The sequence below is a fragment of the Miscanthus floridulus genome, chromosome 7, assembly GCF_019320115.1.
Source record: "Miscanthus floridulus cultivar M001 chromosome 7, ASM1932011v1, whole genome shotgun sequence".
Classification (NCBI taxonomy): Eukaryota; Viridiplantae; Streptophyta; class Magnoliopsida; order Poales; family Poaceae; genus Miscanthus; species Miscanthus floridulus.
Window position 1 is genome coordinate 14,971,415 of NC_089586.1, and position 18,893 is coordinate 14,990,307.

An 18,893-nucleotide genomic window follows, 5' to 3' on the forward strand; every position below is an offset into this window, starting at 1 on the left:
CAGTAGCGGTGGCCGGCCTCGAGCGGTGGTGGCATTGAGTGCAGCTGCTAGCCGCCCGGCCACCTCCTCCACCACGCCCCCGCACAGCCGCACCGCAAGCGCCGGCCACCTCCGCCTTCTCCCGAGTCCCGACTCCCGGTCTAGTGGTCTCCCTTCCCCTTTCTCTTAGCGGGCCTCGGGCTGACCCGGCCTGCAAAAAATGGTTGTGGTCATCGGGCTAGCCCCGCACGAAATGTGGCCCCGCGGGCCGTGCCTGGGCCGTCGGCCAGGCACGAAGGCTCAAGGTGGCACGCCCTGGCGGCTCTGCTGTGCCGGGCCGGGTTGGCCCGGCCCGATGGACATCTATACGCGTAGTGCGAGTGGTGCTGTGGATTTGCGGGTGGGGTGACGACGCATAGGGTTTTGTGGGGCTTTTGGTGCCCTTTATTTAATCCGGATACTTTAAATAAGCCCATTTTTCCGGTTTCAAAAAGACACGGGACAGGATAGATGCACATGTTACAACTCCTCCAAGCCTAAAATGCTGTACAGGGAGGAGTCATTTAAAAAATATCCTAAATGGATATAAAAATACCAATATTTATAATGCATAGGTAAAAAAAATATTATACTCCATTCCAGATTATAAGTCATTCTGGTTTAGAGTTTGCTACGTATCTAGATATATATTATGTCTAAATAAATAGTCAAAGTTATGTATCAAAAAAGCCACACTGACTTATAATTTAGAACGAAAGGAGTATTAAATTAGTAGTAAAATATCTTTTCATAATAAAAATATTAGAAGATACAAATGTTAGTAATATTTTCTATAAATCTAGTTAAATTTGAAAAAGTTTAATTCTTCGAGAAGCTTGAAAGGGAGGAAGTACATTCATACATTATACTGAAAGTGTCTTTTAGTAAATAGAAAAGCTTGAGAGGGAGGGAGTACATTCATACATTATCCTAAAAGTGGTTTTCAATAAAAAGACGCTATAGGCTCGTTGGTCACTAGGACCTCTGCAGTTAAGGTGTGTTTACATGTATGGACACTAGTGGCCCTGTTTATTTCGCTGAAATTTAGCTTATGTTGATTTATTGTGAGAGAAAAACACCGTTCGTTCGTTGAAAAGTACTGCTGAAGTAGTGTTGCAGAACGGGGCGACTATTTGCACCTCGTTTGTCTCGTACCAAAGCACATGTCTATAAGTAGAGCAAGGGTTCAAAGGTTTTCTCGAGAAAGTCTTTTTCTTAGACAAAATGCCCGGGGCGTCTTTCCTGGCAGATCCCGCACATCAAAAAAAAAAATCAGAAATTTCACTCAAGTGTGGAGACAGGCATGGGAATTTAATTTGCCAAAAAAAAATTATGTATCCTGTACAACTGATACATGACACAAGAAAGATGCAGATGAAGATTGGCTTAAAGGTTCCTTTCTTGTCTTTTCTATCTTTCCTTTCATTTCCCGAGAATGCTACAGTTTTTCAATGAAGAAAATCATCCCATACCCCAGACAAACTCAGATGGAAAAATCAGCTTACAATATCCTCAAAACCACTCACCTTTTCTACTGATTCACATGAGACAATAAAGAAAAGAAAAACTAGGTAATATTCGATTAACCAGAGCAAATAGGTATAGGATCAGCAACTAGGTCATATTCGATTAACCATGGAAATGCCTATCTGATTGACTTCAGTTATCTATCTAAATTATTGGGCCAATATAGTCACTGTTTTTCTTAATGTAAGAATGCAATGCCCCTTCTCTTTCTCTTTCTTTCTCTTCCCCAGTTAGCCGCCCATGATTCGCCTGATGGCTGCCCGCTGTGACGACGATAACCTCATTGGGAAGGTCACATCGAACTTGATTACCAGTTTTCCCTTCTTCCCAGGTTCCTTCCTGATTGGCCACCCTTCGTTCTCCAGCACAACTTCGTACCCAGGGCGCACAACTTCCTCCACCCTCACAGGCAGATTCCGTCCATCGAGGGTTCTGAGGTTTATCTCTGCCCCAGCAAGGGCATCTACCAGAGGGATCTCCTGCTTTACAAGAAGGTTGTTTCCTTCAAGATTGTACACATCGTGGGGCTTTGAATCGAGGACAAAGGTCAGGTCTTGTGCAAACTGGCCATGCAGCTTATCGCCTTTGTTGGGGAATGTAATCTTGGTGCCCTTCTTCCAGCCAGGTAACACTTCAACAGCCAAGACCTCTGTTTCAACTTCTACTCTTCTGCATAAGATGAGATTTGGATGGAGTCAGAGAATCAGCATAATTTCTATCTCAGTAAATGCAACCGCAAACTGATTCAACATACTAAAGCTAATCATGCTGCCATGAAATTGACAAAAAAAATAAAAGGAAATAACTTTGTGATAGATATTTGTTTCAAAAGTAACAGTAAGGACTTGTGATCCATAACTAATTAGCTATCCTAAATTGCTTAAGAATTTTCTCTTGAGAAGGAAAGTTGGCATGCAGGACTTTGCCATGAAACAAGAAGTCTAGGATTACCAAGGAAGATGTCAAAATGGAATTGATGATATTCAAGAACTGTTTTCATGTCAAGCAATCAAACCACTGTGTGTTTAACAGCCAGCAGGCCAACTTCTCCTGAATAACACTGGTTAGGCCACTGAAGTCAGGAGATCGATGAAGCCCTGTCACCAGTCCAGGTTCAAAGGTTGGCACAAACTTATTAAGAACAAAATCCGGGAGGACGTCTCTCCCCCCAGTTAAGTTTTTTACCAGTCAGCAGGCTCATCAGTGTTAACTTAATAAGAGTTCATGCAGACATTAGCCTGCCCTTGCAGTCAAATGTTCAAATTAACTTTCTAGAATTTCATTCCGGAGTGCTAAGAGGTAAAAAAAATAGTATGCATTATGACTGCTGTGCAATCGAAAAGGGCCAAATGTGACACTGTTGCATGTTTGCAAGTTCCTGTAAAACAGGTTAGATACACAAACAAAAATAAGTCCTGTTGACAGATTTTCAACTCAAGCACCATGTATATGCATCCAGCCTTCATGTTTTACTAAAATCGAAACATACATCTTGCCACCGCCACCCCAACCCCTCCCAAAAAAAACTGGGAAAGAAAAGTTAAAAGAAAATATATAATGGACTCATAACATGCGAATATGCGATGCAAACAGAAGATAATTACAAAATATATATTAGCAAAGCCAAAGCATATCTTAACTGTCACAGAAGAGTCATGTCTGTGTGGGCCTGAATTTTCAAATTATCTAAATGTGTTATTGACCCAAACTCTTGTCCAGCAAAAAGGAGAAAATTATAACATTGAGGATCAACTTATGACTACAAAGATATCATAGAAATATGAGGAAAGTAGTACAACATACCCATCTGGCTTTGCAACATTCCTAGTGATCTTCATTTTCCTTTTTGTTCCATTGTACAACTCTTCAAGGGTACAAAGTAATGTTTTTTCCACAGGCGGTGGCTTTTCTACATGGCTTGTACTGGCACCACTCTCTTTCCGTGAACCAGAAGGAGCTTCGCTTCTACTGTTCCTTGCTGAAGTCCAATGTGATCTTGGTTGGAATCGTGTCCGGTCTTGGTCGAAGGAGTAAGTCTTGTTGCTTGCCATGAACTCAGCAAAGAAATCATCTGGGTCACTAGGATTGTACCGGAAATTACTCGGACCACTTGGGCCAGCAGTTGTGGAGGACCGGCTCTGGGAACCAGGTGGAGGCATCCCCTTTAAGCCTTCCTCACCATATTGGTCATAAATTGCACGCTTCTCTGGATCACTTAGTACCTGCACTAATCATCTAGAGTTGGTCAGCAAAGAGCAAATAAGCAACACAGCTCTTGAACTGAACTTTTGCATTCGGAGTCCTAGAAGATTGTATGCAATGATTTTTCAGCACTACAGGCTGGAAGTAAAATAAATACAATGGGTACAAGTAAATGTGAAAGTGACGATTAGAAGAGAAGGAAAGTTCGTCTGCTAAATTCACTTGCCTCATACGCCTCGGTTATCTGCTTGAACTTTGCCTCAGCCTCCGCCCCTCCAGTCGGATTCTTGTCAGGATGCCACGTCCTTGCAAGCCGCCGATACGACTTCTTGAGGTCCTCCAAGGTCGCATTGCGATTCACCTTGAGGATGTTGTAGTAATCCATTCCCAAATGCGTAGTGAACCCTAGATCATCGTTTCTACAGGCTCCGCTGCTTTTTCAGGAGCCTAAATTCACAGAACAGTTGTGAACCCCAGTCTTTGATTACGTCGAGTGGTCCTTCAAACTTGAAGGAATATGCTTCACAAGAATCAACAGGAGACAGGGCGGACCCAGGACACGGGTGTGCACACGTACACCCAATAATTTGCAAAAAAAAAAAATCGAAGTTAGTAGGCATAATACATTCAGATCCGGATACAAATAGCGAAATTGCTTAAGTTAGGGTTCGGGTGCTCGGTTTCGCACAGCAGGAAGGGAAGACAAGGGCTGGCGCATACCTGGTGGGTGCTCGTCGCCGGCGAAGGGAAGACGAAGACCTGGCGCGAAGGGACCGACGAGGGCACCTGGCGTAGGGCGGCGGCGGCGGCGGTCGCCCAGTTGTGGCGACGGGGCAGAGGGAGAGAGCGCGCGCGCTTCGGAGTGAAAGGGAAATGTTTTTTTTAAGTTATTAATAAATGCACTTTGCTCTCCCTCCGTGCCAAATGAAAAATATAAATATCGCTTTTCAACAAATTAGTTAATCTTAACTTAGTAAATAAATATATATACAAATACTAATAGTTATGATACATAATAAGTATCATTAAATTAATGATAAACTATATTTTTCATAAGTGATACAAATGTTGATACTGTCACATTCCTTTTAGGACATAGGGGATTGGTTTCAATTAGATCCATAATAATTTCAAAATTTACGTCATGTTCGCTTGGGCTTGTTTGGCTGATAAACCATGGCTGAAAGTATTGTTGGCTGACTTGGTGTGAGAGAAAATACGGTTCGTTGGCTAAAAAAGTACGGCTTATAAGCTAAACAAGCCCAAACGAACAGTGTGTTGATTTTTGAGTGATGAAGGACAAATACACTACTACTACTACATGTCAGGGGGCTATACTATATATCGTCTCATGTGACATTTTGTATATAGTAAACAGGAAATTCAGAATCAAGTCTGTCTAAAAAATGCTAAGCTATGTTCTTTCTCAGTATTATTAAAGCTAGAAGATTTTTGGGCTGCAACATAAAATTTGTCATCTTTGATTACTTATTTTGGCATAGTGATTTCAGATTACAATCTCTTCTTCTTCCTTGTATTACTGGCTTAAAATTTCCTTTGTGCTCAAGTGTATGTTTCTGCATGTTTAATACTACAAAATCGTTTCAAAAGCACTAAGTAAGACCCATTGGAATGATGCATACATAAATCTCTTTACTAATATATAATTTGGTTTTTTTCATTCATCGTTTATACATGTGAAATGTGATTTCACGAATAAGTGTATGAAATGTTTACTAAGTGGTCGTGGCGTAGATTGATCACGGCTTCATCCACACATTTTGCACTAGCATGCAAAGACAAAAAAAAAAGACGTACTTTGCCCTACACATGCATCCCCAACAGCCAAAATCTCACGTCCTAATGAGATGGGTCCACCCACATATCTATTGGAGAATTAGGTCTAAGGATATTTTCGCTTATAATGTATGAATCGGTGTCCCTTAAAATTTTGAAAGGGTCCATGGTTCATGTGTGGTACGATATGTGAGCAACCACATCCATCTTTACACATGGACACGATTCCTTCGTATCTTGTTTTTGGCTCGATGAGAATCCTGAACAATATCATACATACACCTTAAGCTTTGTTACAATATCGTATCTTGTAGCACACGGGTAAATCACCTAGCTACACTGAAGAGGCACCATGATCTGCAAACGTGGAAGGAGGAGAATAAGGAAGGTGAAAAGCAGAGAGATACAATAATGTTTAGAAAATCTGAAAGAAACCATAGACAAAGTCATGAAGGCCTTCAGGCTATATAAAATTTTAAATCCAAGTACATCTATACACCTTAAGCTTTGTTTGAATGCATTTGTATCCACTTAATTCACGTTTATTAGAGTGAATTGAAGTAAAATTTAGTTTAAGTTCTATTTGAATCTACTTCAGTATATATGTATTGAGACAAGTATATGTATTCAGCATATATGTCTTTATATATATATATATGGTGTATCAGTCGTGGGGTCCAAGCTGGCTGGTTGCCCACCGGACAATGGGACAAGATCACAAGACCGTCGCCGTGAAGGTGACGTCGTCCATGCTGCACATCGCATCCACGCAGCTACACCGTGCAGCAACACCTGGCGTACAGAAAGTGACATCATATACTTCATCAAAGTGGTTATGTTATCCTACATGTGATTACCGCTAGATCTCTTTTGTCCATGATCAGATGCATCTAGTCGTTTTCCTCAACAAAAAAGAAGAAGATGCATCTAGTCGTATGTACCCTACCCTATAATCCACCAGTTAAAATAAATCTACAGCCACACAACAAATGCCTGCTCCATAGTCATGGCCTATGCTACATCCATACACATGAATACACCCAAAAAATATAACACCATCAAAATGAAAGCACAAGATTATCTCTTAGTCATTCTCTCTCATTACTCATCCAAATCTAACGGCTCATGTTTATTGTGTCTGCGCAAATCATCCTTCGAGATTGACTCACTCAAATCCGATGACGAGGATCGCGTGTATGGTCCTCCTCAGCCCGCTGCCGTCTGCCTCGTGCAAGGAAAGCAATCCGCGCGCGCGAGATCTCGCGGTCTTGTGACTGCGGAAAGAAAAAACACGCGACTTTTGGGCCGCGGAGGAGCCGCCGCCGACGTCAGAGCGGCGCAGCCGCGTGGTGGCGCGGCGAGGAAGGGAGTGGAGCGCGACGAGCAAGCCAGTGACGAGGAGGAATAGGAGGGAGTGGAGTGCCACGACTTCTTATTATTGGGTGGATCTCGGTGGCGTGCGTGCGTGCTGCAGGATCCGTGGCGGCGTGCAGTGGTCGGCTGGCGATGGCGCATCGGGTGGACAACGAGTACGACTACCTCTTCAAGATCGCGCTCACCGGCGGCTCCGGCGTCGGCAAGTCCAACATTCTCTCTGGATTCACTCGCAACGAGTTCTGCCTCGATTCCAAGTCCACCGGCCGTACTTTGATGACTGCTGGCGCACAGCACACTGCCGCGTCTGCTCGTATTCTTGGTCAGCGCCGACGCCGTCGGCGTCGTGCCAAGGAGTGCCTCCGCGATCACCCAGCATGACTTCCCAAAGGGGTTCGCCCTGGTCCTCTGAGTAGGATCTTGTATGATGCTAACAGTTCCTTGGGATTTCGTTGCTCCTCCATATCTGCATATGTGAAATTGACAAATCGCTGAGAGAAAAAAGAAAAAAAATACAGCACACATACTGTTTATGTCCTTTCCTTTTGCTTTTTTTTCTTTGTTTTGCCGAACAAACTTCAATCGGGGAGAAGGGGTTTACCGAACACTTGTGTTGATCCGATCCCAAAAACTGTTTACTTCCTGGACTTTTGGTGAAGAGCTCAATTATTTTGAATACATTAGGTGGAAGGGGCGGCTGTAGAGGATGGGAGAACACGTAGCATTTAGGAGAACACCTAGGTTTGTGTTGGTCTTCAAATCGTGCTCACAGCTTGAATGTTTTAAAATTTGTATGTGATGATAGGTTTTTAGTATGATGGGTCCACTGTAGATGTTTTAGCATATCAGTATCACCATTACAAGATCTGTATACTATAGCGCTTGCAATTGTACAGTAGGCAGTATCACCATTACAAGGTCTGAGGAGTACCGGCATAATCTTAAAGGAAAGTAACAAAAATCTTTTCTTGTCAGGAAGATGTGAAGTTTATGCATGAGATGGGTTTAGATGCTTACAGATTCTCCATTGCTTGGCGAAGGCAGATTCCAGGTAGGTAAAATGACAGTAGTAAGTTTTCTTAAAAAAATTGTGATGTTGTTACGTAGATGGAAGAGGAAAGAATAACCCAAAAGGCTTGGAATACTACAACAATCTCATAGATGAACTGACATACAAGGTTTCTCTTTCAATCTGAAAAATACAGTATATAGCGAACACGAATGGTTGCCACATGGTACTTGTGCATAGAATTGATCAATCACTCTGCAGTGCAGGCAAGTCAGGGAGGTCAGATAGGATCACTCTCCTGGGCTGGTGGCACGATCCTGCCACCATCACATCGCAGGACGTAGCTGCTGCAGGAGGAAGAATGACTTCCATACATATCGGATGGTCAGTATAGAATGCATCTAAAAACTTTTTCAGATGTGTGCATCATAAATATTATGAAGGCAGCTCCTGAAAGATATAAGTTAGAGCTTACCTGTAGATTGATGTTCGGCTGGTATTAATTTTCTACTGTAGCAGCCAGAAAACACTGTTTATGCTGGAATTTTATGATAGAAAAATACTGCTCCGGCTAGGAAAAAAAGCCAGCCAGCCAGCCGAAGCCGGCCAGCCGAACACGCAGTTTGTTTCCTTCTGAAATTACTGTGGGGCAAGTAGATTGATGTAGTTGTGCAGTGCCTTCCATTGATTGAGAAACAGAAATGCTCGATGCTTTCTTATTTTCGGATATAGGGTTATTTATTATTTTTAGTATCTGTGTTGGTGCTCAGGGATCAGAGGGCGTAGGAGTGGGAGGTGAGAGGCCTGGGCTTGAACCCCCGGCAATGAACTGGCGACGCCGTGCTCGGCGCCCGACTGGAACTCGGTGGCAACTAGGAGATCGTGAACAGTAACGTCCGAGGGACCAAGGTGAGATAAACTCAATCATAGGCTAATCTATTCCATCATAATTGTTCAATACTTATACAAGCAAATCTCTAACCAACTCAACTCTGACTTAATCATGTAACAAACTCAAGAGATAAGTATCCTAGATTCTAGGACTTGCTAACCAACTGGGCTGACTAAGCCGGGCTCCTAGCCACGGTGTCTGCGCCTGTAGACCGTATCGGTCATAACATCTCTCCCCTCCTTCGAAAACAGCTCGTCCTCGAGCTGAAACGAAGGAAAGAGAGCACGAAACTCATCCATGGGTTCACAAGTGGCGTCATCTTCCAGCAAGTTCTCCCACTGAACCAACACATGCCAGTATGCCACACACCGCGCCTCAACTGAGAATGAAGCACGCGTGCAGGACGATGAAGCACTCGGCCATGACGAAGAGGAGGAAGCGCCAGTGTAGTGGAGGGCAGAGTTCCCTGAAACGGCTTGAGAACCCCAACATGGAACACATCATGAATCTGAGCTCCCTCTAGAAGACGCAGACGATATGCCACTTCGCCAATGCGCTCAATTACCTGAAACGGACCAGCAAATCATGGACTAAGCTTGCCACGGGAGCCCGGCACCAAAGATTACGTCGGCCAATGAAGAAGGCGCAGGAGAACCCAATCGTCAATGTCAAACTGAAGAGGGCGGTGGTGAGCATCATGATGCCGTTTGGCGTATTCCTGGGCTTGCAGCAGCCGATCACGAACATCGGCAAGAAACGCGTCACGATTGCAGAGAAGCTTGTCCACCTTGTCTGTTCGTGCCATGCCGACAGCGTAAGACAACAGAGGCGGTGGAGGCCGGCCATACACCACCTCAAATGGCATCGTCCTTAGGGAGGAGTGGAATGAAGTGTTGTAACAATATTCTGCCCAAGGAAGCCACTGAAGCCAAGAATGAGGACGATCGCCAGTGAGACACCTCAAATACATAGCAATTGTGCGATTGACCACCTCGGACTGTCCATCGGTTTGAGGATGAAAAGTTGTGCTCATCTTGAGCTTGACCCCAGTGAGCTTGAAGAGATCGCGCCAAACATGCCCCGTAAACACTAGATCACGATCACTAACAATGGATGCCGGGAAACCATGAAGTCTGACGACGCCCTCAAAGAAGATCTCGGTGACAGAAGCTGTGATGTATGGGTGACTCAGCGGAAGAAAATGCGCCTGCTTGGAAAATCTATCAACCACCATTAGAATCACACTCTTCCCATGTACACGTGGAAGCCCCTCTGAAAGGTTCTAATATGGCTAGAGGGGGGGTGAATAGCCTATTTAAAATTCTACAAATCAACTAGAGCAATTTGATTAGTAAGACAAATAGCGAAATGCAAACTTGCTCTAGCTCTACAAGGGTTGCAAGCCACCTATCCAACAATTCTAGTTGCAATGATAGCTAGACACACAACTTGCTATGATATTACTCACTAAGAGCTCTCAAACTTTCTACTCTAAAGAGCTCCACTAAGCAAACTTAAATAGCAAAGCAAACTCTCAATCTAATTACACTAAAGAGCTTGCCACAACTAGTTTGCAAGAATATAAATGAGTGAGTAAGATGATTATACCGACGTGTAGAGGGATGAACCAATCACAATATGAAGATTAAGCCAATCACTGGGAGAATGCAAATGACAAGAGACAACTGATTTTTCTCCCAAGGTTCACGTGCTTGCCAACACGCTAGTCCCCGTTGTGTCGACCAACACTTGGTGGTTCGGCGGCTAAGAGGTGTTTCACAAACCTCGTCCACACGATTGGACACCGCAAGAACCTACCCACAAGTGAGGTAACTCAATGACACGAGCAACTTACTAGAGTTACCTTTCGGCGCTCCGCTGGGGAAGGTACAACTCCCCTCACAATCACCGAAGGCGGCCACGAACAATCACCAACTCGTGCCGATCCTCCACCGCTGTACCGAGCCGTCTAGGTGGTGGCAACCACCAAGAGTAACAAGCAAAATCCGTAGCGCAACACTGAAAGGTCCTAGTATGGCTAGAGGGGGGGTGAATAGCCTATTTAAAAATCTACAAATCAACTAGAGCAATTTGATTAGTATGACAAAAGGCGTAATGCAAACTTGCTCTAGCTCTACAAGGGTTGCAAGCCACCTATCCAACAATTCTAGTTGCAATGATTACTTAGGCACCCAAACTTGCTATGTAACTACTCACTAAGAGCTCTCAACCTTACTACTCTAAAGAGCTCAACTAAATGAATGTAAATAATAAAGCAAGCTCTCAATTCTAATTACACTAAAGAGCTTGTATCAACTAGTTTACAAGAATGTAAATAAGTGAGTAGGGTGATTATACCGCCGTGTAGGGGATGAACCAATCACAAGATGAAGATCATGCCAATCACCGGGAGAATGCAAATGACAAGAAACAATCGATTTTCTCCCGAGGTTCACGTGCTTGCCAACACGCTACGTCCCCATTGTGTTGACCAACACTTGGTGGTTCGGCGGTTAAGAGGTGTTTCACAAACCTCATCCACAAGATAGGACACCGCAAGAACTGACCCACAAGTGAGGTAACTCAATGACACGAGCAATTTACTAGAGTTACCTTTCAGCACTCCGCCGGGAAAGGTACAACTCCCCTCACAATTACCGAAGGCGGCCACGAACAATCACCAACTCGTGCCGATCCTTCACAGCTGCTCCAACCGTCTAGGTGGTGGCAACCACCAAGAGAAACAAGCGAAATCCATAGCGCAACACGAATACCAAGTGTCTCTAGATGCAATCACTCAAGCAATGCACTTGGATTCTCTCCCAATCTCACAATTATGATGGATCAATGATGGATATGAGTGGGAGGGCTTTGGCTAAGCTCACAAGGTTGCTATGTCAATGAAAATGTGCAAGAGAGTTCCCTTGAGCCAGCCATGGGGCTATAAATAGAGCCCCAATCAAATAGAGCCGTTATACCCCTTCACCGGGCAAAACACGCTCTGACCGGACCCTGGACTCAGCGTCCGGTCGCCCAATGGACGCCACGCGTCACTTGCTTCAAACACTGTTCGTTAGATTCCAACGGCTACGAAACTGACCGGACGCACCGGCAAAACTAATCGGACGCTGAAACCTCAGCGTCCGGTCGTTTCCAGTAAGCTCCTCGAGGCGTATTTCTTCGACCGAACGCGTCCAGTCCACTTTGACTGGACATAGACTAGCGTCCGGTGCAATATCCTAGGTATTGTGCAGACCCGTCAGTTTGACCGGACGCAGCCTATCAGCGTCCGGTCGCTGAGTGACCCAGCGTTCGGTCAATAGACCGACGCGCACACCCTCTGCTACCACTGACCGGACGCACCGGTCCAGCCGAGGCCAGCATCCGGTCACTTGCGGTGACCTCCAACTTTTCTATCTAGGGCGCCGGTGGCACCATCGGACTGTCCGCACTCTACGGGCGAACACTCCGCCGGTGGAGTTTCTTACCCTTGCACCTAAACTTCGCCACCCTTGATCAAATGTGCCAACCACCAAGTGTATCACCTTGTGCACATGTGTTAGCGTATTTTCACAAACATTTTCAAGGGTGTTAGCACTCCACTAGATCCTAAATGCATATGCACTGAGTTAGAGCTTCTAGTGGCACTTTGATAACCGCATTCCGATACGAGTTTCACCCCTCTTAATAGTATGGCTATCAAACCTAAATGTGATCACACTCTCTAAGTGTCTTGATCACCAAAACAAAATGGCTCCTACAATTTATACCTTTGCCTTGAGCCTTTTGTTTTTCTCTTTCTTCTTTCCAAGTCTGAGCACTTGATCATCACCATGGCATCACCATCATCATGTTATGATCTTCATTTGCTTCACCACTTGGAGTGTGCTACCTATATCATGATCACTTGATAAACTAGGTTAGCACTTAGGGTTTCATCAATTCACCAAAACCAAACTAGAGCTTTCAATCTCCTCCTTTTTGGTAATTGATGACAACCCTTATACAAAGATATGAATTAAAATTCAATTGAATCCATGTTACTTGTCCAAGCATATTTACCATGTGTAAAAGGATATGGACAAGTTTCATGAACCCCAAATGGTAGCAATTGCTCCCCCTACATATGTGCTAAGAGTTTGGATTGAAGCTTTGCACATATGATTAGATAGGAAATATATGAGTCAATTTCTACCAAATGATGCTAAGGTATAAGAGATGGACCTTTGAAGCGTGATACCAATCGGAGTGCACCAATATACCATCCTTAGCACCATTAGTAACTAGACATATACAAGAACTAGAATACCCCGTGAGATCACCATTACATGCAAGGGTCTAGTTTCCATAGAATGAACATAAGTCTAGTTACTTAGCCTATGCATTCTAGTTTTTCATTTCAACATTCAAACCTACAACTAGCATACACCACACAGGCATGGATATTTGAAATTAAAACTTATGCCATGCAAGCAAACATATGTAATGCTCATTCAAATGCACCATTCAAGTTTATGAGCTTGCTCCCCCTATTTGTATGCTCAAAAATTTGAATTGATCCCCTTCTTTTGTCATATATTATCTCTCCCCCTTTGTTTCACTATCTTTGTACACTATTTCTCCTCTATCACTCATATCTTTGTTTCTCTCCCCCTTTGTCAACAATTAGTACAAAAGGTGAGCTCAAATTATGGATAGGTTAGGGTGAAACCATGTGAAATAAGGATCATTTTCCCAATTTGGTTCAATCTAGATTACATGCAAAAGATATTTAACTCGGTTTGATCCAAGGACAAGCTTCTTCACACCTCCAAATAAGGGTTATCTTGTACCATGTTGAGTTAAACACTTATAGCTCATTTTCTAAATCAAACACTAGGTTTACAAGCCCACAAACATGGCATATGCTACCACTAGATCATTTCAAGCATACAAGCAATAGTGGTACCATACAAGCATCAAATTCATTTGATTTTCATGAATGAGCCTAGTATATGTTAGGAATGACTAGATGCACTAAACAAGTCCTTAGCAATGGATGGATGACATGTCAATCAACTTTACCTTGCTTTGCTCGAAGGAGAGGCATGTCATATAATGGGGGTGCATCAACACATATTGGAGAAGTCAAGTATGTTCAATTCATTCCTTAGCTTGCAAAACCTCTTCTCATCAAGTGGTTTGGTGAATATGTCGGCAAGTTGATCTTCGGTGCCCACACTCTCTATGCAAATGTTTCCTTTTTGTTGGTGATCTCTTATGAAATGATGGCGAACATCAATATGCTTTATTCTTGAGTGTTGAACCGGGTTGTTGGTGAGCTTTACGGCACTTTCATTGTCACATAGCAATGGCACTTGCTTGAACTTGATTCCAAAGTCACTCAAGGTAGCCTTCATCCAAAGTAATTGAGCACAACAACTACCGGCCAAAATGTACTCCGCTTCGACGGTTGAAAGTGCTACACTATTTTACTTCTTTGATGACCAAGATACAAGTGATCTTCCCAATAGTTGACATATGCCCGATGTGCTCTTTCTCTCAACTTTGCATCCCGCATAATCGGAATCCGAATATCCAATCAACTCAAATCTTGCTCCTTTGGGATACCATAATCTAACATGTTGTGTATGCTTCAAGTATCTCAATATTCTCTTAGTTGCCTTCAAATAACTTTCTCTTGGTGAGGCTTGAAATCTAGCACACATGCATACACTAAACATCACATCTGGCCTTGATGCGGTCACATAGAGTAGACTTCCAATCATAGACCGATACATCTTTTGATCCACCATGTTGCCACTAGTATCACTATCCAAGCTTCCATTTGTCCCCATTGGTGTACTAATAGCTTTACTATCATCTATTCCAAACTTCTTGAGCATGTCCTTGATATACTTGCCTTGACTCACAAATGTGCCATTCTTCATTTGCTTGATTTGAAGACCAAGGAAGTAACTAAGCTCTCCAATCATAGACATCTCAAACTCACTTGCCATCATCTTGCCAAACTCCTCACAAAATTCTTGATTTGTTGACCCAAAGATGATATCGTCAACATAGATTTGCATTATGAACAAGTCATTCCCAAGCTTCTTGGTGAAGAGAGTGGTGTCAACCTTTCCCATCTTGAATCCCTTAGAGAGTAGGAAATCCCTCAATCTCTCATACCATGCTCTAGGTGCTTGCTTCAATCCATACAAAGCCTTTCTCAACTTGTAGACATGGTTGGGTTTCTTCTCATCTTCAAAACCGGGAGGTTGCTCAACATACACAAGCTCATTGATGTACCCATTGAGAAATGCACTTTTCACATCCATTTGATACAACTTGATATTTTGGGCACAAGCATAAGCTAGCAAGATCCTAATTGCTTCCAATCTTGCAACAGGGGTATATGTTTCTTCAAAGTCAAGACCTTCAACTTGAGTGTAACCTTGAGCCACTAATCTTGCTTTGTTCCTTATTACTATCCCATCTTGATCTTGCTTGTTCCGAAAGACCCACTTGGTTCCAATCACATTATGATCCTTAGGCCTCTCAACTAAATCCCATACTTGGTTTCTTGTGAAGTTGTTTAGCTCTTCATGCATAGCATTGATCCAATCAACATCCCTCAAAGCTTCATCTATCTTTTTAGGTTCAATGGATGACACAAATGAGAAATGCTCACAAAATGAAGCCAATCTTGATCTTGTTTGCACACCTCTTGAAATATCACCAATGATAGTGTCCAATGGATGATCTCTTGCAACATTGGTTGGTTGAAGCACTTGCACTTGATTGCTAGCATTTGATTGATCACTTGGTTGAGATGATGAACTAGCCATTTGTTGATCTTGCACATTGCCATCACTAGTGCTTGCTTAAATTTGATCATGAGAACCACTAGCTTGCACATTTGAGTTAGAGAGCACTTGATTCTTGTCATCTTCAACATTAATCACCTCTCTAGGCCTTAACTCACCAATGTCCATGTTCTTCATTGCATTGACCAATTGAATGCCTCTTACATCATCTAGATTCCCATCTTCCTCTTGGGAACCATTTGTTTCATCAAACTCCACATCATGAACCTCCTCAAGAGTACCACTAGCCAAATTCCAAACTCTATAAGCCTTGCTAGTAGTGGAGTAACCAAGCAAGAAACCTTCATCACATTTCTTTTCAAACTTGCTCAATCTAGTGTCTTTCTGAAATATATAGCATTTACAACCAAAAACCCGAAAGTATGCTATGTTGGGCTTTCTTCCATTCAATAGCTCATAAGGTGTCTTCTCCATCATGGGGTGACAATAGAGTCAGTTGCTATAGTAGCAAGCCGTGTTGATTGCTTCGGCCCAAAATGAATGACTCACATTGTACTCACTCAACATTGATCTTGCCATATCAATCAAGGTTCTATTCTTTCTTTCAACTAGCCCATTTGATTGAGGAGTATACTTGGCCGAGAATTGATGTCTAATTCCAAATTCATCACACAACTCATCAAATCTAGTGTTCTTGAATTCACTACCATTGTCACTTCTAACTTTCTTGATTGTGGTTTCAAACTCATTGTGAATGCCTTTGACAAATGATTTGAATGTTGCAAACACATCACCCTTATCAACAAGAAAGAACACCCATGTGTATCTAGTGAAATCATCCACAATCACAAATCCATATTTGTTTCCACCAATGCTAGTGTATGTGGTTGGTCCAAACAAGTCCATGTGCATCAACTCAAATGCCTTAGATGTGCTCATTATGCTCTTCTTTTGATGTGTATTACCAACTTGCTTTCTGGCTTGACATGCACTACATAGCTTATCCTTCTCAAATGTGACATCTTTCAAGCCTCTAACTAAGTCATGCTTAATCAATTTGTTCAATTGTTTCATTCCAACATGACCAAGCCTTCTATGCCATAACCAACCCATGCTAGACTTAGTGATTAAACATGTTGACAATTGAGCTTTTCTAGCATTGAAATCAACTAAGTATAGATTCTCATATCTAAATCCTTTGAATATCAAGTTAGAGCCATCTACACTTATGATCTCTACATCATCCACACCAAATATGCACTTGAATCCAAGATCACACAATTGAGCTACCGACAATAAGTTGAAGTTCAACCTCTCTACTAGTAGCACATTGGAAATGCTCAAGTCATTGGATATTGCAATCTTACCAAGCCCTTTGACCTTGCCTTTGCCATTGTCACCAAATGTGATACTATCAATCCCATTGCTCTTGCTTTCATTGATTGAATTGAACATTCTTGAATCACCGGTCATGTGTTGTGTGCACCCACTATCAAGCACCCAATGCCTTCCTCCGGCTTTATAATTTACCTACAAAAGAAGATCAATTCTTTTTAGGTACCCAAACTTACTTGGGTCCTTGTAGGTTAGTCACCAAGGTCTTTGGTACCTAAATAGCCTTCTTCTTTGGGCCCACAATTGGTGTACCAATGAACTTAGCCTTCACACCATTGGCACCCTTATAAAGCATGTAACAAGAATCAAATTTGATTGAGGATACATTAGGTAGCTTGTTCTTGTTAGTCTTGCAATTTTGCTCTATATGCCCAACTTGCTTGCATCTATTGCAAAACCGACCATTGCCCTTCACAAAGCTAGTTTTGGGAGTGACAAAGGTTGCCTTGCCTTTCTTGGGGGTATAGCCTAATTCCTCTTTGTTGAGAGAAAACCTTTGGCTACCCAAGCACTTTAGCAAGCGGGCATCTCCACCATAGGCATTGCCTAAGGCACGAGTGAGCTCATTCACCTCCTTCTTGAGGGTTTCATTTTCCACCATTAGTGATGTATCATTCATAGGTGGAGTGGTAATGGTTGTGCTACAAGAAGTGTTAGTGGGAGCAACAATAATGGATTCATGAAAAGATTCATTAATAAGATCACATGTTAGTCCCACATCACATGTTACTATCACTTGCTCCTTCTTGGCTTCCTCCTTCTTGACTTGCTCAATGAGAGAGGAGTGAGCCTTTTCAAGCTTAAAGTGAGCTTTGCCAAGCTTCTCATGGGCATCCACTAGCCCCTCATGAGTGGCATTGAGCTCATCAAAGGATTGCTCAAGAAATTTTACTTTCTTGCGCAATTCTTTGCACTCCTTTCTCTTCATCTCATTGCAAGCATGCACTTGCTCACACATGTCCAAGAGCTCCTCCTTGGAGTACTCCTCATCATCATCATCATCATTATTTTCATTCCTACAAGAGTCACTTTCACATTCATCATCATCACTCTCATCATATTTTACCTTGGTAGGCTTTGCCATGAGGCATGTTGATGGAGTATCGAAGATGGAGGGCTTGTCATTGATGGCGATGCTTGCTAGTGCTCTCTTGATAGACTTCTTGCCATCATCACTAGAGTCATCACTATCCGATGAGCCATCACTATCCCAAGTGACTACATAGCCTCCACCCTTCTTCTTCTTTTGGAAGGTCATTCTCTTCTCCTTCTTTTCCTTCTTTTCTTTCTTATCCTCCTTGTGCTTCTTCTTCTCATCCTCATCATTGTCACTATTGTATGGACAATTTGCTACTACATGATCGGGGCTCTTGCAATTGTAGCATCTTCTCACATACTCTTTCTTATTGGTGTGATCTCTTTTCTTTCTTGCACCATAGCCCTTCTTCTTCATGAACTTGCCCATCTTGCGCACAAAGAGAGCCATAGCCTCATCATCAATATCACTTAGATCTTCATCATCACTAGATTCTTTCTTGGACATGCCCTTGTTTTTGTATGATGATGAGCTAGCCTTGAGTGCTATACTCTTCTTCTTCTTCTTGTCCTCTTCTTCCTTCTTGTCATCCTTGTCATCCCCCTCCTTTTCCACACGGTATGTCTCTTGTGTCATGACATCACCTAGTACTTGGTTGGGGGTAATGTCCTTCAATCCTCCTCTTATGATGAGCAATCTTAACATCTCAAATCTTGGAGATAAGCACATCAAGAATCGATGGGAGACATCATCATCCTTGATCTTCTCTCCCAATACCTTCAAGTCGTTGACAATGACTTGCAATCGATGAAACATCTCCAGAATGCTCTCATC

The 18,893-nt window shown here is 42.9% G+C and overlaps 1 protein-coding gene across 1 annotated transcript; it reads right to left on the reverse strand.

The window, feature by feature from the left end:
• Positions 1-1,365: 1,365 nt before the first annotated feature.
• On the reverse strand, positions 1,366-4,600 carry LOC136462650 (uncharacterized). The gene is made up of 4 exons (XM_066461718.1): positions 4,468-4,600; positions 3,974-4,267; positions 3,349-3,767; positions 1,366-2,214 (listed from the first exon to the last, which is right to left on the reverse strand). Exons 2-4 carry the CDS (start codon positions 4,130-4,132, stop codon positions 1,776-1,778), a joined length of 1,017 nt encoding a protein of 338 aa, XP_066317815.1. The 5' UTR covers positions 4,133-4,267; positions 4,468-4,600; the 3' UTR covers positions 1,366-1,775.
• Between the last annotated feature and the right edge of the window lie 14,293 nt (positions 4,601-18,893).